At 51.8% G+C, this 27,965-nt stretch overlaps 1 protein-coding gene across 1 annotated transcript; it reads left to right on the top strand.

Annotated features, from left to right (window-relative positions):
* Window positions 1-8,085: 8,085 nt before the first annotated feature.
* Window positions 8,086-27,106, top strand: LOC120990597 (gastrula zinc finger protein XlCGF26.1-like). Its single transcript, XM_040419516.1, has 4 exons — window positions 8,086-8,216; window positions 10,315-10,476; window positions 10,560-10,683; window positions 25,601-27,106. The coding sequence occupies exons 1-4, from the start codon at window positions 8,130-8,132 to the stop codon at window positions 27,031-27,033; spliced, it is 1,806 nt and encodes a 601-aa protein (XP_040275450.1). The 5' UTR covers window positions 8,086-8,129; the 3' UTR covers window positions 27,034-27,106.
* The last annotated feature ends 859 nt before the right edge of the window (window positions 27,107-27,965 follow it).

Below are 27,965 nucleotides of genomic sequence, written 5' to 3'. Positions count from 1 at the left end.
CGAAACCCAGAGCTGATGAAGCATCGGCGTGGAGGACGGGGGAGTGGCTGGACACTGAGGGAATAAACACTGAAATACCATTCCAGTTGGAAAGGAACCGGTCCCACATCACTAGATCGGCCAGAGCTTGTTGATCTAGCCTCACCTGGCTATCTTGGTCGGAGGCTGATGGAAGAAGGCTAAGGAGTCTGGAGATGAAAGTCCTGCCCTGCGGGATGATCCTTATGGCATAATTGAGCATGCCGAGCAGGCTTTGGAGCTCCGCTCTGGAACAAATACCTGCGCAAGCTAACTTATGGATTTTATCTCTGATTCTATGTAGTTTGTCCGGAGGCAAACTAGCTTGCAACGTAACGGTGTCTAGTTGGATACCTAAAAAGGTCAAACTGGTGTGGGGGCCCTCAAGCTTATGATTCGCTACTGGAACGCCGAGTTTGCTGAACACTTCGGTCAAAACTCCTAGATCACCTGGAGGCCGTGCCGGAGGTTCGATCAGCAGAAAGTCGTCTAGATAGTGGATGACGTGATGGGCACTGAAGGTGTGCTCCAGGATCCAGTGTAGACTACTGGCAAACTGATCGAACAGCCAAGGGCTTGATTTTGAGCCGAAAGTGAGACAGCGAAATAATACAGTCCGTCCCACCTGACGCCATGCCACTGCCATAGTTGGGGATGAATGGGCAGCAGTTTAAAAGCGTCGGTGATATCTGCTTTTGACAGCCACGTGTGCTGCCCCAAAGACAGTATGACCTGAATTGCCTCGTCTATGGACGCATATTTCATGCCGAACTCCTCGGAGGGAATAAGAGCATTGAGGCTAGGCACGTTAGAAGAATGTGGAGCTGACAGGTCGTAAATCAGGCGTTTTTTATTGGAGAATTTGCCAACAACCATGCCTATCGGACTAATTCTCCAGCAATCGAAAGGGGGCTGGCGCATAGGACCTATCAGGTAGCCCTTTGCCACCTCTGCTTGAATGAGGCCACTGACCGCCTCGGGGTTCCTGACGGCAGACAGCAAATTCCTACATTCGTACGTGGTCTGTGGTAGGGATATCTGGCCTGTGTGGAAACCTACGGTGAAACCGTTAAGGAGGAACCCCACCCACTGCTGGTTAGGATAATCAGCCAGGAATGTGGCTAGCGTGTCAACATGCACCCTGCCTAGTCATGCCTGGTGAAGGCTTTTCTGAGGGCACGCTGTCTTGGGGTGGGCCCTGAAACAGTTGGTGCATAAATGCAGCAACCGGCATTGGCTGTAGAAGCACCCTGTGTGATTGAAGTTGTTGCAAATTTGCGATTTGCCTAGGTACTTGATGGGCCTGCCTAATTTATCGACCCCTGTGGCGGATTTGGGCATGACGCTATTGGGTGCCTGCCTAGTCTGGGAGCTGCCTGACGGAGGATTGCTGGAGGCGCACCACTCTGCGGTGTGGGAGTGTGAACTGCAGGTGGAACAAGCGGGGGCTCTCAAGCCAGCAAAATGGCGGCAAAAAAGCTCGGTGTCCGTCACTGCCCAGTCGACGGTGTGCTGGAACTGTGTGAGCAAGGCTGCTGCCCTTGCAGAAAAAGACCTATGATACTCGTAGAAGGCCGTGCCCCCGTATTTGTGGCCTAGGTCTACTACTTTGTAGAGGTATAGGTCAAATTCTTCACGGCGACTGGGCGATACGGAACAGATGACGTCCCGGTATAGGCTAAACGCCAGCACAAACTCAGTAATACTGAGTTTGCGGTTTAGCCTGATGTCCCGTGACTTGAGGATGACAGACACCTCCCCGCAGGCGATGGTCTTATTGTCGGGTACCTCGTGTGTAGCGATAAGCAGACAGGCTAAATTGACATCCTTACCGTCTAGAATATCCTGCCTAACGTTGGCCGGAATGAAATGCGATGGTGGGACATTAGGGAAGTTGGGAGGGGGTCGCCGCAGACGTGGAGGGGACTGATGGAGACGTGAGTGTAGGGGCGCCAGCGCTGGAGGTGGAAGCCCTGTTTTGAATCTCCTCTAGTCTGGTTTGGAAGCCGGACATGGAGGACGCCATGTTATTAATTGCCGCATGTAACTGGGTGATGGAAGTCTGTATGGTGTTGGGCGTAAGCAACTCTTGACTGAAGCCTGGTTCGGACTGTAGCAAACGAAAAAGTTCGGCCTTCCTAGCAGATGCAGGGAAGGGAATTCCTCTGCGTAACAGTTCCGTAGTTATCCTGGATATGGTCCAAGACCTTAGGGAGGGGGTCATGCCTCTTTCTGACTGTACGTCCCCGCTGGCTTGGGATGACGCAGATGCAGTCGGAACTTGGTTGTGTGGCAGCTCCATCTAGAATACATGAAATGCGTGACACGATGGCTAGCTAAACGTGACGATTGCCTGTACCATGCACCCTGGTGAACTAGTTAGGGAAGAAAGACTAACCGTGCAAGCTGTGCCTGAGGGAAAATACGTGCCACACTAGTGTACCCTAACACCCCCTGCCACCTTGTGAACCCCAGGACGGGGCATGTACAGCCATGACTGCTGATGTCCGTGGGGGCCCACAACTGCGTGTAAGTGGGTTATAGTGGATGCGTGTGAGACAGGAGACCTGTACGCTTGAGCGGAAAGCCTTACCAAGCTGCGACTAAACTGGCACCTGTAGCCGTGACAGGACTTGCGTCGTCTCTGAAGACGTGACAGAGTTGCGTATGCCTGAAGTCGTGTCAGGACTTAGACTGAGTCTGAGGACGTGTCAGACTTGACGATTTACCTGAGGACGTGACAGGTCTTACGTTGAGTCTGAAGACGTGACAGAACTGGCAAATGCTGAAACGTGACGGAATTGGCGTGAGAGTCTGAGCACGTGTCAGAAGTGGGCCAGCTGAGATATGCCGTGACTATCAACTGAGTCTGAGGACGTGACCGACCTGCCGAGGCTGAACGTGCCGGGACTGCGTGTGGGTCTGAGGACGTGACAGACCTGCCGTGGCTGAACGTGCCGGGACTGCGTGTGAATCTGAGGACGTGGGGAACCCCCCCCCCCCCCCCCCCCCCCCTTTTATCTTTTTTTTTCTTTTTTTTTTTTTTTTTATATATATTTTTTTTTATTAATGGCTGTACATGAACCCCTGGTGAGGAGTGGTACCCCTGGTGAGAAGAGAGCGAGGAAGAGAGGAGAGAGAAAGGGGGAAGAGCAAACCAAATAAATTCCCTTTACCGGATCCTGATGGACGAAGTATGTGACTACTTGACTGTGAACGAAACAGAGCACCAAGTCAGCTTTGAAAAATAAAGCCTGACCTAACTGTTACTGAATCTACCTGCACCAGGGTTTGTAGGAGTTAGATACTCTGACCGTACGAGCCCTTGAAGCCTGAGATGACACCTGTTTATGGAATAAAATGCATCAATGATATAGACAGTACTGACAACTAAAAGCCCGTAATCGGACGTCTAGACGAGAATGTGCGCCCGCGCGGGTGCGCGGAACCAGTAGCTGAATAACGACGTATGCCCAGCGTGAGTATGCTTGAATTGCATACTGTCCGGACTGCGGTATCGAGAACGGTACGGGTGGCGACACAGAAGCTGCAGTGCGCCGAACGGATGAGAAACGGAATGTGGCGATATGGTGCCGTGTGCGCCATGTGTACATGATGTCTGACCCCCGACTGTGCGCACGTGGTGGAAGGGACCGGGTACCCTGTGGCTGCGCGGGTACTATAACCCAGGGGGTATGAAACCGGCAGCACGCTGGGGGCTATCACTGGATCGACGCCTGAGGCCGTGGTCTGGGAAGTGCGTGGTGGGCAAATAGAAGACGTCGATAGCGGAGCCGACAGCACACTCCGGCGGTGCGGGACGTGTACTAGATAAGTGGTACCGCCGCTAGGAGGAAGCTGTCGGCTGCATGCGCCCGTTATCATGGCTGCCCGGCGAGGAGTGGTGTGGCTGCCGAAGCGTCCGCCGCCTGAACGTGGGGCGGGAGACCAGGGGCATGCGCCCGTTACCTGTGCCGGGATGCCTGCTGGACGGGAGCGGCTGAAGGTGCGGAGATGAGCGCTGCTGCAGGTGGGGAGATGAGCGATGCTGTACGCAGGACGGCGGCCGTCGGACGCGATTCACCACGTGACCCGGAAGTGACGCACACGCTGTCGAGCCGGGAATCGTGGAGGAAGCCGCCAGGGGGGAAGGGCACGGAGGTGCCTTAAATAGTAAGAGCGGGAGCCTCCCCTCCCACAAATACGGCAACTACGTTGCCTACACTTGTGAGCCTTACACCGCTGGCCTACACAGGACAGATTTATGAACCACGTTGACCCTGGCAGTGTGAGATCAGTGGGCCAACGTTATTTAACCCTTCACTCCATGAGGCCCCAGTGTGTTCCAGTCACTTCAGGTTTCTGCTTGTCACGGTATGGAGTTGTTGCCGTGACACTGTCTTTGTGTGTTTCCCTTTCTGGCGGTTTTCCTCCCCTCCTGGTGTGCACGGGGTTACGGTGTGAGCTCGGTGTGGCCTCTTGTCTCTTTATATAGGGTTGCTGTGAGGCTGAGATCAGTTGGAGCCTGCTCCTATCTCTCTTATCTGAGGGCCATCCTAGTTGTCGTCCATGTCTCCTGCGATGTCATTCCCTTGTCTTTTCTCTTTGCCTTGCCTTTCCTCACTTGTTGGCCGTGAGTTTGGTGTGTTATTTTCGGGGTGATATTTGTATGTCATGAAGTTATCATTATGGGAGATTTCAATCTTCCAGATATGGGAGATTTCAATCTTCCAGATATAAACTGGAAAACCAAAATAGCAAGTTCTACCAGGAGTACAGATATTCTAAATTCCCTACTGGGGTTATCTCTACAACAAGTGGTTGAGGAGCCAACCCGGAGGGAGGCCATTTTGGATTTGGTATTCACAAATTGGTATTCGGTATATGATGTCATTGTAGGCGAAACCTTGGGATCTAGTGATCACCAGTCAGTGTGGTTTAATATAAGAACTGTGAAAGAGTCCCACCACACAAAAACAAAAGTTTTAGATTTTAGAAAAACAGACTTTTCAAAAATGAAATTAGTCATAAATGAGTCCTTATCAGACTGGAACGGATTACATGGAGTCCAGGAGAAATGGGACTACTTAAAAGGTGCATTATTGAAGGCAACAGAAAATTGCATTAGACTTGTCAGTAAAGGCAAAAAAAGGAGGAGACCAATGTGGTACTCAGCAGAAGTGGCCCAAATCATTAAAAATAAAAAGCTAGCATTTTGTAATTATAAAAAAACCCAGAGCAATGAAGATAAGGAAATCTACAAGATTAGGCAGAGAGAGGCCAAGCAAGTTATAAGAACTTCTAAAGCGCAGGCAGAAGAAAAACTATCTCAGTCTATGAAAAAAGGGTATAAGACATTCTTCAGATATATAAATGAAAAAAGGAAATTAAAACAAGGAATAACTAAATTAAAAACAAAGGACGGAAGGTATGTAGAAGAGAATAAAAGGGCTAGCCGACTGCCTTAATGAATACTTCTGTTCAGTTTTTACAAAAGAAAAAGGAGAAGGACCTCCACTAGAAAGAATGACTATTAAATCGTTTGATGCATGTATCTTTACAGAGGAAGATGTTCTAAGTTTGCTGTCTAAGGTGAAGACAGATAAGTCACAGGGGCCTGATGAGATACACCCAAAATTATTAAAAGAGCTTAGTGGTGAGCTGGCAAAACCGTTAACAGATTTATTTAACCAATCATTAGTAACAGGAGTCGTCCCGGAAGATTGGAAATTGGCAAATGTCGTGCCCATTCACAAGAAAGGTAGTAGGGAGGAATCGAGCAACTATAGACCAGTGAGTCTGACATCAATAGTAGGCAAATTAATGGAAACCCTATTAAAGGATAGGATTGTGGAACATCTAAAATCCCATGGATTGCAAGATGAAAAACAACATGGGTTTACTTCAGGGAGATCATGTCAAACAAATCTTATAGATTTTTTTGACTGGGTGAATAAAATAATAGACGGTGGAGGTGCAGTAGACATCGCATATCTAGATTTTAGTAAGGCTTTTGACACTGTCCCACATAGAAGACTTATCAATAAACTGCAGTCATTGAGCATGGACTCCCATATTGTTGAGTGGATTAGGCAGTGGCTGAGTGACAGACAACAGAGGGTTGTAGTCAATGGAGAACATTCAAAACAAGGTAATGTTACCAGTGGGGTTCCACAGGGATCTGTACTGGGACCGATTTTGTTTAATATCTTCATAAGTGATATTGCAAAAGGCCTCGCTGGTAAGGCTTGTCTTTTTGCTGATGACACAAAGATATGTAACAGGGTTGATGTTCCTGGAGGGAAACGCCAAATGGAAAAGGATTTAGGAAAACTAGAGGAATGGTCAGAACTCTGGAAACTGAAATTTAATGTGGATAAGTACAAGATAATGCACCTGGGGCGTAAAAACCCAAGGGCAGAATATAGAATATTTGACACAGTCCTGACCTCAGTATCTGAGGAAAGGGATTTAGGAGTAATTATTTCAGAAGACTTAAAGGTGGGAAGACAATGTAATAGAGCAGCACGAAATGCCAGCAGAATGCTTGGATGTATAGGGAGAGGTATAAGCAGTAGAAAGAGTGAAGTGCTTATGCCGCTGTACAGAACACTGGTGAGACCTCACTTGGAGTATTGTGCGCAGTACTGGAGGCCATATCTCCAGAAGGATATAGATACTCTAGAGAGAGTTCAGAGAAGAGCTACTAAACTAGTACATGGATTGCAGGATAAAACTTACCAGGAAAGGTTAAAGGACCTTAATATGTAGAGCTTGGAAGAAAGAAGAGACAGAGGGGATATGATAGAAACTTTTAAATACATAAAGGGAATCAACTCGGTAAAGGAAGAGAGCATATTTAAAAGAAGAAAAACTACCACAAGAGGACACAGTTTTAAATTAGAGGGGCAAAGGTTTAAAAGTAATATAAGGAAGTATTACTTTACTGAGAGAGTAGTGGATGCATGGAATAGCCTTCCTGCAGAAGTGGTAGCTGCAAATACAGTGAAGGAGGTTAAGCATGCATGGGATAGGCATAAGGCCATCCTTCATATAAGATAGGGCCGGGGGCTATCCATAGTATTCAGTATATTGGGCAGACTAGATGGGCCAAATGGTTCTTATCTGCCGACACATTCTATGTTTCTATGTTTCTATGTTTCTATTTGGTGTTCCACGTCTGGTTGGTGCAGTGTTTGTGATCAGCATGGTTGTTTGACATTTTCCCTGTTTGTCTGTTGTGTCCTCCGGAAGGGGGTCTCATGGTTCCCCGGAGGGGGAACCAAAAGTCAAGTCTGTGAGCTGTTGCTGGAGTGCTGGTTCCTCTGTGTCAGTACGTACTGCTTCTGGTTAGTGTTTGGATTGCAGTGAGTTTGTATGGGTTCCAGTTTATCTCGGTGTGTTCTTCTTCGGTTCCTTCCAGCTGCTGCGGTAAGTTGCCAAGTATTCAGTTATTTTTGGTTCAGTGGTTTCTTGCCACTGGATACTTATCTGCCGTTCCACTTGGCTTCCTCTCCTTGCTTTTAGGCCTGCAGGGACTCCTGCTCTTCTGTGTCTTTGAAGAGCAGGTCTTCTCTGGCCCTGACCTTACTCTTCCAGGGATCGCTAGGGTCAGTAGGGCCCAGGTTCCTGAGTATGAGCCCCCCCCCCCCCCCCCCCCACCATTGAGGTTGGCTCATAGGAGTTAGGAGGTCAGGGATAGGATAAGGGATGTGCTAGGAGGTGTCCCACTCCGTTATGGTTCCTGGCCTGGTGGCATCCTATTTATCCTCGACATTGTACGGTGGGGGGTTTCCCCCACTCCCCAGCGTGACACTGCTGCTCTGCATTACGGAGGCTCTTTACAGCAGGTGGTATCAACAAAATCAAACCTTATCATTCGTTGCCCACATCGCACGGCTTTGTCTGTCGTCGCCCACATCGCACCGCCTTGTTGTTCCTTACCAAAAATACTAAAGATGAACAACTGCAGCTTCATCATTCTTCACCCGATTCTCCCAATGTAGTCATGACATTGGCTCTGAAGTGCCCAGGCTATACATACATATTGCTTATGATGGCCTCTTCTCTTCTCATAAAGGCATCTGCAGTACTAGAAGCTTCCAGTTCTAATGGAGCCACAAAGGATGGACAGGAAGGAGATCAGCAGAAGAATATTAAACTTCACCTTGGAGATCATCTCCCTGCTGAGCGGAGAGGTAAACTTTTCTAGAATTCTCTCCTCTTTATTGTATTCTGGAACCAGTCAGACATCGGGAAGGAGAATCTATCATAGGAAGTGATAGGAAGAGTCCAGGGTCCTGTATAACGGCTTTCCAAGTGACAGAGAACCTAAAGATCGGCCATCAGTTTGGTCAGTGATGGGTCATGTGACCAGGAGCCATGAGGAGGTAAGTAGGAGGGAGGATTTCTACCACTAGCCTGACATCTAGAGGATACTAGAAGGAGGAGGCCTCCACTACGTCTAGAGGAAAGACGGCTTCTCTATAACATAGAGCAGGAGTCTTTACTGTAAGAGCAGGGGGACTATGGGGCTCCTTACTGTGAGACTATGGACTTTTTACTGTAAGAGCGGTGAGTCTATGGTCTCTTTACTGTAAGAGCGGTGAGACTATGGTCTCTTTACTGTAAGAGCGGTGAGACTATGGTCTCTTTACTGTAAGAGCGGTGAGACTATGGTCTCTTTACTGTAAGAGCGGTGAGACTATGGTCTCTTTACTGTAAGAGCGGTGAGACTATGGTCTCTTTACTGTAAGAGCGGTGAGACTATGGTCTCTTTACTGTAAGAGCGGTGAGACTATGGTCTCTTTACTGTAAGAGCGGTGAGACTATGGTCTCTTTACTGTAAGAGCGGTGAGACTATGGTCTCTTTACTGTAAGAGCGGTGAGACTATGGACTCTATACTGTAAGAGCGGTGAGACTATGGACTCTATACTGTAAGAGCGGTGAGACTATGGACTCTATACTGTAAGAGCGGTGAGACTATGGACTCTTTACTGTAAGAGTGGTGAGACTATGGTCTCTTTACTGTAAGAGCGGTGAGACTATGGACTATTTACTGTAAGAGCGGTGAGACTATGGACTCTTTACTGTAAGAGCAGTGAGACTATGGACTCTTTACTGTAAGAGCGGTGAGACTATGGACTATAGAGCTTTCTTCCAGAAGATGTTGTTTTGGGGGGAATCTACTGTAAGAACAGAGGGCCCCGGATCTCTGCAGTGTAATAATTTTACAGGTTATAATCACTAATTACTGGACATGGGCTGATGATCCAGGAAATTATTCTGATTGCAGATTCGGGGTTAGGGAGGCTTTTCCCCCTACGATGAGGAATATTGGCTATTACCTTGTGGGGTTTGTCTTCTTCTGGATCCAGACGGTAGGATCCATTCCTATGACCTTGTCAGAATTGGTATACAAACTGAAAAGAATGGCGTAGTATTAAAAAAGCAGGAGATGCTCAAACCCACATGCAGTTGTGCATATATATACAGGGGAGCAAATCCTGCACTTGTGGCCCGTTGCTAATAACGATCCCCAGCAAAAATGCATACGGTGGAGGATGCCCGCAGCGAACCACAGTACCACAATAGACATCCTACACAAGATAGCAATTATGTGGATGTGATAAACAATATAACAAAATGATAGCAAAGACAGGTGCACTCTGCGGTCTCACTAAACCCTCAAACTGATTTTTAAAATTGAGAGATTAGCCAACATGTGAGGACATGTTTGAGTCCGAGCACCGCGCCAAGGTTTCTCAAGTAGCTCGGGACCTAACACTCACCTACCTGTGCCATGTGGGCAATACCAGGAGCCAGTGGGCAAATTACAGGTGCTCCTGTAATTTGCCCACTGGCTCCTGGTATTGCCCACATGGCACAGGTAGGTGTTGGGTCCCGATCTACTTGAGAAACCTTGGCGCGGTGCTCGGGCTCAGACATGTCCTCACGTAGGACATGTTGGCTAATCTCTCAATTTTAAAATCAGTTTGAGGGTTTAGTGAGACCGCAGAGTGCACCTGTCAGAACTGGGTTTGTGGCTCGGCTGTCTTTAGAGAGGCCAGACCTTTGTGGATTTGGGTTTAATGCCCGCTGTAAATTCCTTCTTTTGGATATGAAGTCCATGGAGAGCAGATAGTAAGAAGAGCATATAATGGAGGTGACTTCTTTCACAGTGTCAGGTTAGCAGTGATCTTTCCACATTTAGGTTTTAGTTTAATGAGGTGGGATTGTGACCTCACTGTAATCTCTGTATATGATGAGATCTCCTAGTGTTCCTCCATCCACAGGATTACACCATCGTGAGGAAGACATCGGGGATAACTCCCATCATCCATGAGTCAGGAAGCTGGAGCAGGAACCCCATCACAGAGAGTCCTCCTCACCCTCTGCCACATAAGCAGAAGATCCTAGACCTCACCCACAAGATCACTGAGCTGCTGACTGGAGAGGTGACCCTGCTGGGAATGCTGGGAGGTTCTCCAGTAACCGCACTGGAGGGGTCTGGGTGATGATGGTGTCATTGTGTTGTCAGGTTCCTGTAAGGTGTCAGGATGTCGCTGTCTATTTCACCTTGGAGGAGTGGGAGTATATAGAAGGACATGAGGACCTGTACGTGGACGCCATGAGGGAGGACCACCGGCCCCTCACATCACAGGGTAAGAGGAGTCTATATATGTATATGGGCTCAGGCTGGAGCTATTCTATACCAGGGAATCCTGCAAACACACGTTTCTCACTATTACCTGTGTTAGCGAAGCCGATGGACAGTGTATCCCACTGTAGGACCGTATGACTATACAGTGCCTTGGAAAGTCCTCTCTTCTGGGTGCGGGGGCCGACCACTTTCACTTTTCGCAGTGATTTCAGCCTCCAGTCTTCTTCGGCATGGTGCCACAAGGTTTGTACACCTGGATTTGAGGATTTTTGGATATTCCTCCCTGCAGATCGTCTCGCACTCTTTCAGGTTGAATGGGGGCTGTCAGTGGACAGCCATTTTCAGGTCTCTCCAGAGATGTTACTTTAGGGTTAGCTAGCTGGGCACCTTAAGGACATTCAGAGTTGTCTCTAAGCCTCTTCTGTGTTGTCTTGGCTGTGTGCTTAAGGTCAGTATCTTGTTGGAAGGTCAACCTTCTGCCCAGTCTGAGGTCCAGAGCTCTGGATTAGGTTCTCATTAAGAATATCTCAGTGCTTCACTCCATTCAGCTTCCTTCCACCTAGGGTTGGACGATATCAAAAATATTCCCACGATAACGATATTAAGAAATTTATCGCGATAACGATAAATGCCCATTTAGAAGAAAAAAACACTTGGGGCCACAAGGAGACGTTATACTGTATGGGGGCAGCCACAAGGAGACGTTATACTGTATGGGGGCAGCCACAAGGAGACGTTATACTGTATGGGGCAGCCACAAGGAGACACCACTGTATGGGGGCAGCCACAAGGAGACGTTACACTGTATGGGGGCAGCCACAAGGAGACGTTATACTGTATGGGGGCAGCCACAAGGAGACGTTATACTGTATGGGGGCAGCCACAAGGAGACGTTATACTGTATGGGGGCAGCCACAAGGAGACGTTACACTGTATGGGGCAGCCACAAGGAGACGTTATACTGTATGGGGGCAGCCACAAGGAGACGTTATACTGTATGGGGGCAGCCACAAGGAGACGTTATACTGTATGGGGGCAGCCACAAGGAGACGTTATACTGTATGGGGGCAGCCACAAGGAGACGTTATACTGTATGGGGGCAGCCACAAGGAGACGTTATACTGTATGGGGGCAGCCACAAGGAGACGTTATACTGTATGGGGGCAGCTACAAGGAGACGTTATACTGTATGGGGGCAGCCACAAGGAGACGTTATACTGTATGGGGGCAGCCACAAGGAGACGTTATACTGTATGGGGGCAGCCACAAGGAGACGTTATACTGTATGGGGGCAGCCACAAGGAGACGTTATACTGTATGGGGGCAGCCACAAGGAGACGTTATACTGTATGGGGGCAGCCACAAGGAGACGTTATACTGTATGGGGGCAGCCACAAGGAGACGTTATACTGTATGGGGGCAGCCACAAGGAGACGTTATACTGTATCGGGGTCACAAGGAGACGTTATACTGTATGGGGCAGCCACAAGGAGACGTTAATTGTTATACTTTTATATATGTCATTTTTCACCATTTCGGGTATCTGTAACTAGTCGAGCCTCTGATCAGCCCCCCAGCCTCTCCTTCTTATCAGCCCCCTCTGGTAACTCAATTACCTCCCCCCCCCAGATTGGGGGAATGAGCACTGTGACCAGATTGGGGGGGGCAGGATAGTGGGCTGGGGGAATGAGCACTGTGACCAGATTGGGGGGGGCAGGATAGGGAGCTGGGGGAATGAGCACTGTGACCAGATTGGGGGGGGGGGGGCAGGATAGGGCGCTGGGGGAATGAGCGCTGTGACCAGATTGGGGGGGGCAGGATAGGGCGCTGGGGTAATGAGCACTGTGACCAGATTGGGGGGGGCAGGATAGGGAGCTGGGGGAATGAGCACTGTGACCAGATTGGGGAGGGTGCGGGATAGGGAGCTGGGGGAATGAGCACTGTGACCAGATTGGGGGGGGGAGCTGGGGGAATGAGCACTGTGACCAGATTGGGGGGGGCAGGATAGGGAGCTGGGGGAATGAGCACTGTGACCAGATTGGGGGGGGCAGGATAGGGCGCTGGGAGAATGAGCACTGTGACCAGATTGTGGGGGGCAGGATAGGGAGCTGGGGGAATGAGCACTGTGAACAGATTGGGGGGGGGGGGTGGGGGAATGAGCACTGTGACCAGATTGGGGGGGGGGGCAGGATAGGGAGCTGGGGGAATGAGCACTGTGACCAGATTGGGGGGGGGGGCAGGATAGGGAGCTGGGGTAATGAGCACTGTGACCAGATTGGGGGGGGGGGCAGGATAGGGAGCTGGGGTAATGAGCACTGTGACCAGATTGGGGGGGGCAGGATAGGGAGCTGGGGGAATGAGCACTGTGACCAGATTGGGGGGGGGGGGGCAGGATAGGGCGCTGGGAGAATGAGCACTGTGACCAGATTGGGGGGGGCAGGATAGGAGCTGGGGTAATGAGCACTGTGACCAGATTGGGGGGGGCAGGATAGGGAGCTGGGGGAATGAGCACTGTGACCAGATTGGGGGGGGGGGGGGCGGGATAGGGAGCTGGGGGAATGAGCACTGTGACCAGATTGGGGGGGGGAGCTGGGGGAATGAGCACTGTGACCAGATTGGGGGGGGCAGGATAGGGAGCTGGGGGAATGAGCACTGTGACCAGATTGGGGGGGGCAGGATAGGGCGCTGGGAGAATGAGCACTGTGACCAGATTGTGGGGGGCAGGATAGGGAGCTGGGGGAATGAGCACTGTGAACAGATTGGGGGGGGGGGGTGGGGGAATGAGCACTGTGACCAGATTGGGGGGGGGGGCAGGATAGGGAGCTGGGGGAATGAGCACTGTGACCAGATTGGGGGGGGGGGCAGGATAGGGAGCTGGGGTAATGAGCACTGTGACCAGATTGGGGGGGGGGCAGGATAGGGAGCTGGGGTAATGAGCACTGTGACCAGATTGGGGGGGGGCAGGATAGGGAGCTGGGGGAATGAGCACTGTGACCAGATTGGGGGGGGGGGGGCAGGATAGGGAGCTGGGAGAATGAGCACTGTGACCAGATTGGGGGGGGCAGGATAGGAGCTGGGAGAATGAGCACTGTGACCAGATTGGGGGGGGGGGGTGGGGGAATGAGCACTGTGACCAGATTGGGGGGGGGGGGGGGGCAGGATAGGGAGCTGGGGTAATGAGCACTGTGACCAGATTGGGGGGGGGAGCTGGGGGAATGAGCACTGTGACCAGATTGGGGGGGCAGGATAGGGAGCTGGGGGAATGAGCACTGTGAACAGATTGGGGGGGGGAGCTGGGGGAATGAGCACTGTGACCAGATTGGGGGGGGGGCAGGATAGGGAGCTGGGGGTAATGAGCACTGTGACCAGATTGGGGGGGGGGGCAGGATAGGAGCTGGGGTAATGAGCACTGTGACCAGATTGGGGGGGGGAGGATAGGGAGCTGGGGGAATGAGCACTGTGACCAGATTGGGGGGGGGGGCAGGATAGGGAGCTGGGAGAATGAGCACTGTGACCAGATTGGGGGGGGCAGGATAGGAGCTGGGAGAATGAGCACTGTGACCAGATTGGGGGGGGGGGGTGGGGGAATGAGCACTGTGACCAGATTGGGGGGGGGGGGGCAGGATAGGGAGCTGGGGTAATGAGCACTGTGACCAGATTGGGGGGGGCAGGATAGGGAGCTGGGGGAATGAGCACTGTGACCAGATTGGGGGGGGGGGCAGGATAGGGAGCTGGGGGTAATGAGCACTGTGACCAGATTGGGGGGGGGGGCAGGATAGGGAGCTGGGGTAATGAGCACTGTGACCAGATTGGGGGGGGCAGGATAGGGAGCTGGGGGAATGAGCACTGTGACCAGATTGGGGGGGGGGGCAGGATAGGGAGCTGGGAGAATGAGCACTGTGACCAGATTGGGGGGGGGCAGGATAGGAGCTGGGAGAATGAGCACTGTGACCAGATTGGGGGGGGGAGCTGGGGGAATGAGCACTGTGACCAGATTGGGGGGGGGGGGGGGCAGGATAGGGAGCTGGGGTAATGAGCACTGTGACCAGATTGGGGGGGGCAGGATAGGGAGCTGGGGGAATGAGCACTGTGACCAGATTGGGGGGGGGGGCAGGATAGGGAGCTGGGGTAATGAGCACTGTGACCAGATTGGGGGGGGGGGCAGGATAGGGAGCTGGGGGAATGAGCACTGTGACCAGATTGGGGGGGGCAGGATAGGGAGCTGGGGGAATGAGCACTGTGACCAGATTGGGGGGGGGGGGGGCAGGATAGGGAGCTGGGGGAATGAGCACTGTGACCAGATTGGGGGGGGGAGCTGGGGGAATGAGCACTGTGACCAGATTGGGGGGGGGCAGGATAGGGCGCTGGGAGAATGAGCACTGTGACCAGATTGGGGGGGGGAGCTGGGGGAATGAGCACTGTGACCAGATTGGGGGGGGGGCAGGATGGGAGCTGGGGGAATGAGCACTGTGACCAGATTGGGGGGGGCAGGATAGGGAGCTGGGGAATGAGCACTGTGACCAGATTGGGGGGGGCAGGATAGGGAGCTGGGGAATGAGCACTGTGACCAGATTGGGGGGGGCAGGATAGGGAGCTGGGGGAATGAGCACTGTGACCAGATTGGGGGGGGCAGGATAGGGAGCTGGGGGAATGAGCACTGTGACCAGATTGGGGGGGGGGGCTGGGGGAATGAGCACTGTGACCAGATTGGGGGGGGGCAGGATAGGGAGCTGGGGGAATGAGCACTGTGACCAGATTGGGGGGGGCGCTGGGGGAATGAGCACTGTGACCAGATTGGGGGGGGCAGGATAGGGAGCTGGGGAATGAGCACTGTGAACAGATTGGGGGGGGGGTAGGGGCTGGGGGAATGAGCACTGTGACCAGATTGGGGGGGGGGCAGGATAGGGAGCTGGGGTAATGAGCACTGTGACCAGATTGGGGGGGGGGCAGGATAGGGAGCTGGGGGAATGAGCACTGTGACCAGATTGGGGGGGGCAGGATAGGGAGCTGGGGGAAGTGAGCACTGTGACCAGATTGGGGGGGGGGCAGGGATAGGGAGCTGGGGAATGAGCACTGTGACCAGATTGGGGGGGGGGAGCTGGGGGAATGAGCACTGTGACCAGATTGGGGGGGGGCAGGATAGGGAGCTGGGGGAATGAGCACTGTGACCAGATTGGGGGGGGGCAGGATAGGGCGCTGGGAGAATGAGCACTGTGACCAGATTGGGGGGGGCAGGATAGGGAGCTGGGGGAATGAGCACTGTGACCAGATTGGGGGGGGCAGGATAGGAGCTGGGGAATGAGCACTGTGACCAGATTGGGGGGGGGCAGGATAGGGAGCTGGGGTAATGAGCACTGTGACCAGATTGGGGGGGGGGGGAGGATAGGGAGCTGGGGTAATGAGCACTGTGACCAGATTGGGGGGGGAGCTGGGGAATGGCACTGTGACCAGAATGGGGGGGGCAGGATAGGGAGCTGGGGGAATGAGCACTGTGACCAGATTGGGGGGGGCAGGATAGGGCGCTGGGAGAATGAGCACTGTGACCAGATTGTGGGGGGCAGGATAGGGAGCTGGGGGAATGAGCACTGTGAACAGATTGGGGGGGGGAGCTGGGGGAATGAGCACTGTGACCAGATTGGGGGGGGGGGCAGGATAGGGAGCTGGGTAATGAGCACTGTGACCAGATTGGGGGGGGGGGCAGGATAGGGAGCTGGGGTAATGAGCACTGTGACCAGATTGGGGGGGGAGATGGGGGAATGAGCACTGTGACCAGATTGGGGGGGGGGGGGCAGGATAGGGAGCTGGGGTAATGAGCACTGTGACCAGATTGGGGGGGGCAGGATAGGGAGCTGGGAGAATGAGCACTGTGACCAGATTGGGGGGGGAGCTGGGGAATGAGCACTGTGACCAGATTGGGGGCGGGGGCAGGATAAGGGAGCTGGGGGAATGAGCACTGTGACCAGATTGGGGGGGGGGGGCAGGATAGGGAGCTGGGAGAATGAGCCACTGTGACCAGATTGGGCGGGGCACAGGATAGAGCTGGGGAGAATGAGCACTTTGACCAGATTGGGGGGGGGAGCAGGATGGGACTGGGGGATGAGCACTGTGACCAAGATTGGGGGGGGGGGGAAGGCTGGGGTAATGAGCACTGTGACCAGATTGGGGGGGGGCAGGATAGGGAGCTGAGGGGGGTAATGATCACTGTGACCAGATTGGGGGGGGGCAGGTAGGAGCTGGGGAATGAGCCACTGTGACCAGATTGGGGGGGGCAGGATAGGGAAGCTGGGGGAATGAGCACTGTGACCAGATTGGGGGGGCGGAGGGCAGGATAGGGAGCTGGGGAATGAGCACTGTGACCAGATTGGGGGGGGGAGCAGGGGGAAATGAAGCACTGTGACCAGATTGGGGGGGGGGGCAGGATAGGGAGCTGGGGGAATGAGCACTGTGACCAGATTGGGGGGGGAGCTGGGGGAATGAGCACTGTGACCAGATTGGGGGGGGCAGGATAGGGAGCTGGGGGAATGAGCACTGTGACCAGATTGGGGGGGGGGGGAGGATAGGGAGCTGGGGTAATGAGCACTGTGAACAGATTGGGGGGGGGGGAGCTGGGGGAATGAGCACTGTGACCAGATTGGGGGGGGGGCAGGATAGGGAGCTGGGAGAATGAGCACTGTGACCAGATTGGGGGGGGGGAGGATAGGAGCTGGGGGAATGAGCACTGTGACCAGATTGGGGGGGGGCAGGATAGAGAGCTGGGTTAATGAGCACTGTGACCAGATTGGGGGGGGCAGGATAGGGAGCTGGGGTAATGAGCACTGTGACCAGATTGGGGGGGGCAGGATAGAGAGCTGGGTTAATGAGCACTGTGACCAGATTGGGGGGGGGCAGGATAGGGAGCTGGGGGAGTGAGCACTGTGACCAGATTGGGGGGGGGGCAGGATAGGGAGCTGGGGGAGTGAGCACTGTGACCAGATTGGGGGGGGGGCAGGATAGGGCGCTGGGGGAATGAGCACTGTGACCAGATTGGGGGGGGGGGAGGATAGGGCGCTGGGGGAATGAGCACTGTGACCAGATTGGGGGGGGGCAGGATAGGGAGCTGGGGTAATGAGCACTGTGACCAGATTGGGGGGGGCAGGATAGGGAGCTGGGGTAATGAGCACTGTGACCAGATTGGGGGGGGCAGGATAGGGAGCTGGGGTAATGAGCACTGTGACCAGATTGGGGGGGGCAGGATAGGAGCTGGGGGAATGAGCACTGTGACCAGATTGGGGGGGGCAGGATAGGGCGCTGGGGGAGTGAGCACTGTGACCAGATTGGGGGGGGCAGGATAGGGAGCTGGGTTAATGAGCACTGTGACCAGATTGGGGGGGGCAGGATAGGGCGCTGGGGGAGTGAGCACTGTGACCAGATTGGGGGGGGGGGGGGGATAGGGAGCTGGGGGAGTGAGCACTGTGACCAGATTGGGGGGGGGGGCAGGATAGGGCGCTGGGGCAATGAGCACTGTGACCAGATTGGGGGGGGGGCAGGATAGGGAGCTGGGGGAATGAGCACTGTGACCAGATTGGGGGGGGGGCAGGATAGGGAGCTGGGGGAATGAGCACTGTGACCAGATTGGGGGGGGGGGGGCAGGATAGGGAGCTGGGGGAATGAGCACTGTGACCAGATTGGGGGGGGGGCAGGATAGGGCGCTGGGGGAATGAGCACTGTGACCAGATTGGGGGGGGGCAGGATAGGGAGCTGGGGGAATGAGCACTGTGACCAGATTGGGGGGGGGGCAGGATAGGGCGCTGGGGCAATGAGCACTGTGACCAGATTGGGGGGGGGGGAGGATAGGGCGCTGGGGGAATGAGCACTGTGACCAGATTGGGGGGGGGGCAGGATAGGGAGCTGGGGGAATGAGCACTGTGACCAGATTGGGGGGGGGGCAGGATAGGGAGCTGGGGGAATGAGCACTGTGACCAGATTGGGGGGGGCAGGATAGGGAGCTGGGGGAGTGAGCACTGTGACCAGATTGGGGGGGGGGCAGGATAGGGAGCTGGGGGAATGAGCACTGTGACCAGATTGGGGGGGGCAGGATAGGGAGCTGGGGGAGTGAGCACTGTGACCAGATTGGGGGGGGGGGGGAGGATAGGAGCTGGGGGAATGAGCACTGTGACCAGATTGGGGGGGTGCATGATAGGGGGCTGGGGGAATGAGCACTGTGACCAGATTGGGGGGGGCAGGATAGGAGCTGGGGGAATGAGCACTGTGACCAGATTGGGGGGGGGGGGCAGGATAGGGAGCTGGGGGAATGAGCACTGTGACCAGATTGGGGGGGGGGGGCAGGATAGGGAGCTGGGGGAATGAGCACTGTGACCAGATTGGGGGGGGGCAGGATAGGGCGCTGGGGGAATGAGCACTGTGACCAGATTGGGGGGGGGGCAGGATAGGGAGCTGGGGGAATGAGCACTGTGACCAGATTGGGGGGGGTGCATGATAGGGGGCTGGGGGAATGAGCACTGTGACCAGATTGGGGGGGGCAGGATAGGAGCTGGGGTAATGAGCACTGTGACCAGATTGGGGGGGGGGCAGGATAGGGAGCTGGGGGAATGAGCACTGTGACCAGATTGGGGGGTGGTGCGGGATAGGGAGCTGGGGGAATGAGCACTGTGACCAGATTGGGGGGGGGGCAGGATAGGGAGCTGGGGGAATGAGCACTGTGACCAGATGGGGGGGGGGGCATGATAGGGGGCTGGGGGAATGAGCACTGTGACCAGATTGGGGGGGGCAGGATAGGAGCTGGGGGAATGAGCACTGTGACCAGATTGGGGGGGGCAGGATAGGGAGCTGGGGGAATGAGCACTGTGACCAGATTGGGGGGGGGGGCAGGATAGGGAGCTGGGGGAGTGAGCACTGTGACCAGATTGGGGGGGGGAGCTGGGGGAATGAGCACTGTGACCAGATTGGGGGGGGGGCAGGATAGGGAGCTGGGGGAATGAGCACTGTGACCAGATTGGGGGGGGTGCATGATAGGGGGCTGGGGGAATGAGCACTGTGACCAGATTGGGGGGGGGCGGGATAGGGAGCTGGGGGAATGAGCACTGTGACCAGATTGGGGGGGGGGGCTGGGGGAATGAGCACTGTGACCAGATTGGGGGGGGGGGCAGGATAGGGAGCTGGGGGAATGAGCACTGTGACCAGATTGGGGGGGGGTGCATGATAGGGGGCTGGGGGAATGAGCACTGTGACCAGATTGGGGGGGGAGCTGGGGGAATGAGCACTGTGACCAGATTGGGGGGGGTGCATGATAGGGGGCTGGGGGAATGAGCACTGTGACCAGATTGGGGGGGGGGCAGGATAGGGAGCTGGGGGAATGAGCACTGTGACCAGATTGGGGGGTGGTGCGGGATAGGGAGCTGGGGGAATGAGCACTGTGACCAGATTGGGGGGGGGGCAGGATAGGGAGCTGGGGGAATGAGCACTGTGACCAGATTGGGGGGGGTGCATGATAGGGGGCTGGGGGAATGAGCACTGTGACCAGATTGGGGGGGGCAGGATAGGAGCTGGGGGAATGAGCACTGTGACCAGATTGGGGGGGGCAGGATAGGGAGCTGGGGGAATGAGCACTGTGACCAGATTGGGGGGGGGGCAGGATAGGGAGCTGGGGGAGTGAGCACTGTGACCAGATTGGGGGGGGGGGGTGGGGGAATGAGCACTGTGACCAGATTGGGGGGGGGGGGCAGGATAGGGAGCTGGGGGAATGAGCACTGTGACCAGATTGGGGGGGGTGCATGATAGGGGGCTGGGGGAATGAGCACTGTGACCAGATTGGGGGGGGTGCGGGATAGGGAGCTGGGGGAATGAGCACTGTGACCAGATTGGGGGGGGGAGCTGGGGGAATGAGCACTGTGACCAGATTGGGGGGGGGGGCAGGATAGGGAGCTGGGGGAATGAGCACTGTGACCAGATTGGGGGGGGTGCATGATAGGGGGCTGGGGGAATGAGCACTGTGACCAGATTGGGGGGGGAGCTGGGGGAATGAGCACTGTGACCAGATTGGGGGGGGCAGGATAGGGAGCTGGGGGAATGAGCACTGTGACCAGATTGGGGGTGGGGCAGGATAGGGAGCTGGGGGAATGAGCACTGTGACCAGATTGGGGGGGGGGCAGGATAGGGAGCTGGGGGAATGAGCACTGTGACCAGATTGGGGGGGGTGCATGATAGGGGGCTGGGGGAATGAGCACTGTGACCAGATTGGGGGGGGCAGGATAGGAGCTGGGGGAATGAGCACTGTGACCAGATTGGGGGGGGCAGGATAGGGAGCTGGGGGAATGAGCACTGTGACCAGATTGGGGGGGGGGCAGGATAGGGAGCTGGGGGAGTGAGCACTGTGACCAGATTGGGGGGGGGGCAGGATAGGGAGCTGGGGGAGTGAGCACTGTGACCAGATTGGGGGGGGAGCTGGGGGAATGAGCACTGTGACCAGATTGGGGGGGGGCAGGATAGGGCGCTGGGAGAATGAGCACTGTGACCAGATTGGGGGGGGGCAGGATAGGGAGCTGGGAGAATGAGCACTGTGACCAGATTGGGGGGGGGCAGGATAGGGAGCTGGGGGAATGAGCACTGTGACCAGATTGGGGGGGGAGCTGGGGGAATGAGCACTGTGACCAGATTGGGGGGGGGCAGGATAGGGAGCTGGTGGAATGAGCACTGTGACCAGATTGGGGGGGGGGGGGCAGGATAGGGAGCTGGGGGAATGAGCACTGTGACCAGATTGGGGGGGGTGCATGATAGGGGGCTGGGGGAATGAGCACTGTGACCAGATTGGGGGGGGTGCATGATAGGGGGCTGGGGGAATGAGCACTGTGACCAGATTGGGGGGGGCAGGATAGGGAGCTGGGGGAATGAGCACTGTGACCAGATTGGGGGGGGGGGGCAGGATAGGGAGCTGGGGGAATGAGCACTGTGACCAGATTGGGGGGGGTGCATGATAGGGGGCTGGGGGAATGAGCACTGTGACCAGATTGGGGGGGGAGCTGGGGGAATGAGCACTGTGACCAGATTGGGGGGGGGTGAGGTTGGTTAGCCTGAACGCGATTGCTGGGGGGATAGCGGAGGTTGGTTATGAAAGGAAACCAGCTATCTGACTACTTTAGGGGAAGGAGTGATGAGCCTGAAAATGATTTCTGAGGGATGGGGAACAAGCTATCTGACTATGTGGGGTGCGGTGGGGATGGTCCGAATGTGATTAGTCTGGGGAGGGGGATCTAAGTGCGATTGGTGCAGCTCTGTGGGAGTAACTAGTATATGGGCTACCAATGTATGTCGGACAGTGATGGGGGAGGGCAACCCTCAGTCACTTAAATGGAGTGAGGGCTGCTCTTCCCCACTGTCAATAAATGTGTGGGGGTCCCCCATATACTGGTCCTTTAGGAGGATTCCAAGGAGCAGTGACAAGTTGTAAACCTCTTTAAGCCTCCCGGGTCAGGCTGCGTTGTTGAGAAGTTTGGGACATAGCTAGTAAATACCTGGTTTATGTCACATACTTGTGTTCTATTACTTTCCTGTATGGCTCGGCACACTGAGGACTCCAACTTAGATTTATTTATTTTTTTAACCACTTCCCATCTGGGCCCTTTGCCCCCTTCCTGACCAGGCCAAATTTAGCAAAACTGACATATCTCACTTTATGTGGTAATAACTTTGGAACGCCTTTATTTATCCAAGTCATTCAGAGATTGTTTTCTCGTGACACATTGTACTTCATGATAGTCATAAATTTGAGTCAAAATATTTCACCTTTATTTATGAAAAAATCCCAAATTTACCCAAAAATTTAAAAAAAATCGCAATTTTCTAAATTTCAATTTCTCTGCTTTTAAAACAGAAAGTGATACCTCATAAAATATTTATTATTTAACATTCCCCATATGTCTACTTTATGTTGGCATCATTTTGGAAATGTCATTTTATTTTTTTAGGACGTTACAAGGCTTAGAAGTTTAGAAGCAATTCTTCAAATTTTTAAGAAAATTGCCAAAACCCACTTTATAAGGACCAGTTCAGGTCTGAAGTCACTTTGTGGGGCCTACATAGTGGATACCCCCATAAATGACCCCATTGTAGAAACTACACCCCTCAAGGTATTCAAAACCGATTTTACAAACTTTGTTAACCCTTTAGGCGTTCCACAAGAATTAAAGGAAAATGGAGATCAAATTTTTAAATTTCACTTTTTTGGCCGATTTTCCATTTTAATCAATTTTTTTCTCTAACACATCGATGGTTAACAGCCAAACAAAACTCAATATTTATTACCCAGATTCTGCGGTTTACAGAAACACCCCACATGTGGTCGTAAACTGCTGTATGGGCACACGGCAGGGCGCAGAAGGAAAGGAACTCCACATGGTTTTTAGATGCCATGTCCCATTTGAAGCCCCCTGATGCACCCTTACAGTAGAAACTCCCAAGAAGTGACCCCATTTTGGAAACTAGGGGATAAGGTGCCAGTTTTATTAGTATTTTTTTTGGGTACATATGATTTTTTGATCATTCAATATAACACTTTATGGGGCAAGGTGACCAAAAAATTGGTTGTTTTAGCACAGTTTCTATTTATTTATTTTTACAGCGTTCACCTTAGGGGTTCAGTCAAGTGACATTTTTATAGAGCAGATTGTTACGGACGTGGCGATACCTAATATGTATACTTTTTCTCATTTATTAAAGTTTTACACAATAATAGCATTTTTGAAACCACAAAATTATGTTTTAATGTGTCCATGTTCTGAGAGCTATAGTTTTTTTATTTTTTGAGAGATTTTCTTATGTAGGGGCTCATTTTTTGCGGGATGAGGTGACGGTTTTATTGGTACCATTTTGTGGGACATACGCGTTTTTGATCACTTGGTGTTGCACCTTTTGTGATGCAAGGTGACAAAAATTGCTTGTTTTGACACAGTTTTTTTTTTTTTTTTTTTTACGGTGTTCACCCGAGGGGTTAGGTCATGTGATATTTTTATAGAGCTGGTTTTTACGGACGCGGCAATACCTAATATGTATACTTTTTTTTATTTGTTTCACTTTAACACAATAATAGCATTTTTGAAACCAAAAAAATTATGTTTTAGTGTCTCCATGTTCTAAGAGCTATAGTTTTTTTATTTTTTGAGAGATTTTCTTATGTAGGGGCTCATTTTTTGCGGGATGAGGTGACGGTTTTATTGGTACCATTTTGTGGGACATACGCGTTTTTGATCACTTGGTGTTGCACCTTTTGTGATGCAAGGTGACAAAAATTGCTTGTTTTGACACAGTTTTTTTTATTTATTTATTACGGTGTTCATCTGAGGGGTTAGGTCATGTGATATTTTTATAGAGCTGGTTTTTACGGACGCGGCAATACTAAATATGTCTATTTTACTTTATTTTTTCTATTTTAATTTTTTTTTTTTTTATTCCTAACTTGGGAACTTTTTTTTTTTTTTACATGTGAAACTTTATTTTATTTTATTTTTTCAACCCTTTATTTTTTTTATTTTTTTTTACACTTTTCGTCCCCCATAAGGTCATACAAGACCTCTGGGGGACATTTGCTTCACTTTTTCTTTTTTTTTTCACTGTTGATTTCTCCTGTAACTGGGGCTGAGATAGTAGCCCCAGTTACAGGACAAATGCACCCCTATAGAGGCTGTACAGCAGCAATCCTGCGCTGTACAGCCTCACAGCAGGGCTGATCGAGGTCTCTGAGAGACCTCACACAGCCCCTGCACTCTCCGGTCACGGCGGTCACATGACCGCCGGGCCGGAACAGGAAGCGCACAGCGCTTCCTGCTCTGCAGACACAGCGCTCGGTGAGCGCTGTGTCTGCAGCGATCGTGAAGGCAGGGACACCTGGGAACTGTCCCTGCCTTGTCTTAGGGTTGCCCTGCTGTCACTGACAGCGGGCAACCCGATCAGCAGCTGCACGATTAGCGTGCAGCTGCTATTTCTGACAGGACGTTTTAAAACGTGCTGTCAGAAATAGACGTCCACCCATAGGACGTTTATATCCTATGGGCGGACGTGAGGCGGTTAATTGGCACTTCATACAAAAAAGGTTGACGACCCCTGCTATAAACCTTCCTGATTACTAAGGGTACTTTCACACTAGCGTTATTCTTTTCCGGCATAGAGTCCTTTTGATGGAACTCTATGCCGGAAAAGACCTGATCAGGCATATCCCAATGCATTCTGAATGGATAGAAATCCCTTCAGTTTGCATCAGTATGCCTTCCGTTCAGTCACTGTCAGGCATTTTGGCCGGACATTATACCGCAGCATGCCTGATCAGTCACCGGCATTAATTCCCATTGACTTGCATTAGTGTCGGATCCGGCATTGCAAAACAACTGATGGACTGATCCGTCCTTTCGGTCTGCGGAGACTGGGAAAACTGTGAAAAAGACTGCAAGACGAATCTGTCCATCCGCATGACCAGTGGAGAGACGGATCCGTCTACAAATGCTGTCAGTTGTCACACTCATCGGCGGATCCGGCAGGCAGCTCCGATGACGGAACTGCCTGCCGGATCACACTAACGCTAGTGTGAAAGTACCCTAAGGACAGAAAAATAAAACCTACAACTCTGCCAATTGTTACAGATTAAAAGCCGGTAAGCGGCATGGAGCAGGTCTGGTGCACAGCGCTAGAGAGACGCTGAGGATTGTGCAAGTCGTTCATGTTTTTTGTTAGCCAAAGTCTGGAGTGGATTGATGAATGGAGAATATGAAGGAAGAGCAGATGCTTCTCCTTCCCACTGGATCCATCTCTGACTTTGTTTCTGGAAACTGCATTAGAACTACATTAAAATTGCATGAATGTGTCCAGTCTCATGCAAGTATGTAATAATTTTGTATTAAAAAAAAATTATAAAATCAATCTTTTAATCCTAACAGAAAATCCCAGGAAGAACGCTGAGGGAATAGAAGATAACACCACAATGCAGGTCTCTTCAGAAGAAAAGCTCTATCCTGGACCTCACAGTGCAGATCTATTATATAATCCCCCTTATCTTGAGGAACCTTCAGACCAGTCCCATATTGTTACCACAAGTGCAGGGCAGATCGGGGGTAACAGATATCAATGTAGTGACTGTGGGAAACAGTTTACCACGAGCATTAGTCTGTATACTCACAGAAGAATTCACACAGGAGAGAAGCTGTATGCATTTTCAGGATTTGGGAAATGTTTTACAGATAAATCGGATCTTGTTGGACATGAGAGAAGTCACACCATAAAGACACCATATCAATGTTCACAGTGCACAAAATCTTTTACATCAAAACCACTTCTCGTTATCCATGAGAGAAGTCACATAGGGGAGAAGCTATATCCATGTTCAGAATGTGAGAAATGTTTTATTACTAAAGCCATAACCAAGGATTATGATCAACTTCACACAGAGAAGCCGTATGCCTGTTCAGGGTGTGGGAAAAGTTTTACGCATAATTCAAGTATTACCCAACATAAGAGAATTCACAAAGGAGAAAAGCCATATTCGTGTTCGCTATGTGGGAAATATTTTAAAAGTAAATCAAGTCTTGTTAAACATGACAGAAGTCACAATGGAACGAAGACCTTTCCATGTCCACAATGTGGGAAACGCTTCACATCAAAATCCTATCTTGTTACACATCAAAGAATTCACACAGGAGAGAAACCATTTTCATGTTCTGAGTGTGGGAAATGTTTTATGACTAAATCAAATCTTATTAAACATGAGAGAAGTCACACAGGGGAGAAGCCATTTTCATGTTCAGAATGTGGGAGAAGTTTTATTACTAAAGCCAAACTAGGGTATCATCAGAGGGTTCACACAGGAGAGAAGCCGTATTCATGTTCTGAATGTGGGAAATGCTTTGCCGATCAATCAAGCTTTAATAGACATGAGAGAAGTCACACAGGAGAGAAGCCATTTTCATGTTCAGAATGTGGCAAAAATTTTACTACTAAAGACAAACTTTGGTATCATCAGAGAATTCACACAGGGGAGAAGCCATATTCATGTTCCAAATGTGGGAAATGCTTTGCCGATCGATCAGGTTTTAATAAGCATCAGGGAATTCACACAGGAAAGAAGCCATATTCATGTTCTGCATGTGGGAAATGTTTTATTACTAAGGCCAAACTTACGGGTCATAAAAGAACTCACACAGGAGAGAAGCCATTTTCGTGTTCACTGTGTGAGAAATGCTTTACAGATAAATCAAATCTTCTTAAACACGAGAGAAGACACAGAAGAGAGAAACTGTTTTCATGTTCCGGATGTGGGAAAACGTTTACAGATAAATCAAGGCTTGTTATACATGAGCGAAGCTGTAGTCATTAGGGATGAGCGAATTTCATATTTTGAAATTCGTTTTCGATTCAGGTTGTGGTATTTATTGAATTACGTTATGGATTCCATTACCATGGACCATAATGCAATTCCATAACGGAATGCCTTTAGATGCATTCCGTCATAATAGAAGTCTATGGTCAGCATAATGGATCTGTTCGGTTTTCATTATGTTGGAGTCCTGTCCTGCATAAGGTAAACTGGACGGATCCGTTATGTTGGCCCTAGACTTCTATTATGACGGAATGCCTCTAAAGGCATACCGTCATGGAATTTGCGTTATGGTACGTGGTAACGAAATCCATAACGCAATTCAGTAAATACCACAACCCGAACCGAAAACAAATTTCAAAATATGAAATTTGCTCATCCCTAGTAGTCATGCTCAGAATGTGGAAAGTGGTTTATCACCAAAGCCAAGCTCGAGAAGAATTCAAACGGGAGAATACGTTTTGATGTTCTCTATGTGGAAAATGTCAGGTCATCTTGTGGAACTCATCTGAGAATTCACACAGAGAAGAAACCATGTTCTGTCTGAAATGTGGGAAATGCTAGCAGCAAAAACGCAAATATTTCTTTTGACACTGATATTAAACAGCCCCTGTGAGGGTTAGGGTTTATGGTTGACTCAGCCTGGATCTGTTAAAGGGAGCATATCGCCAAAATGTCACCTTCTGCTCTGCTTACACAACACTGTAGCACAAATAAACCTGATTTAAAGAGGACCTTTCATGCGATTTTTATTAAGGGAGATATATACCTATATTTGCGGGGTACCTCCCGCTGATGCTGCCACGCCCCGCTGGATTTCTCCCACTCAGTGTGCTAATATTGAGCATCGGAACAGGGAGGAGGAGACGCCAGGGTTCCTCATGGGCGTCTCCTCCCTCTGGGCTGCGATTGGACATCACTAGAGCCAGGGA

Source organism: Bufo bufo, chromosome 2 (assembly GCF_905171765.1).
Source record: "Bufo bufo chromosome 2, aBufBuf1.1, whole genome shotgun sequence".
NCBI lineage: Eukaryota > Metazoa > Chordata > Amphibia > Anura > Bufonidae > Bufo > Bufo bufo.
Note: the sequence above shows the minus strand (reverse complement) of the source record. Positions and strands in the feature narration are given on the sequence as shown.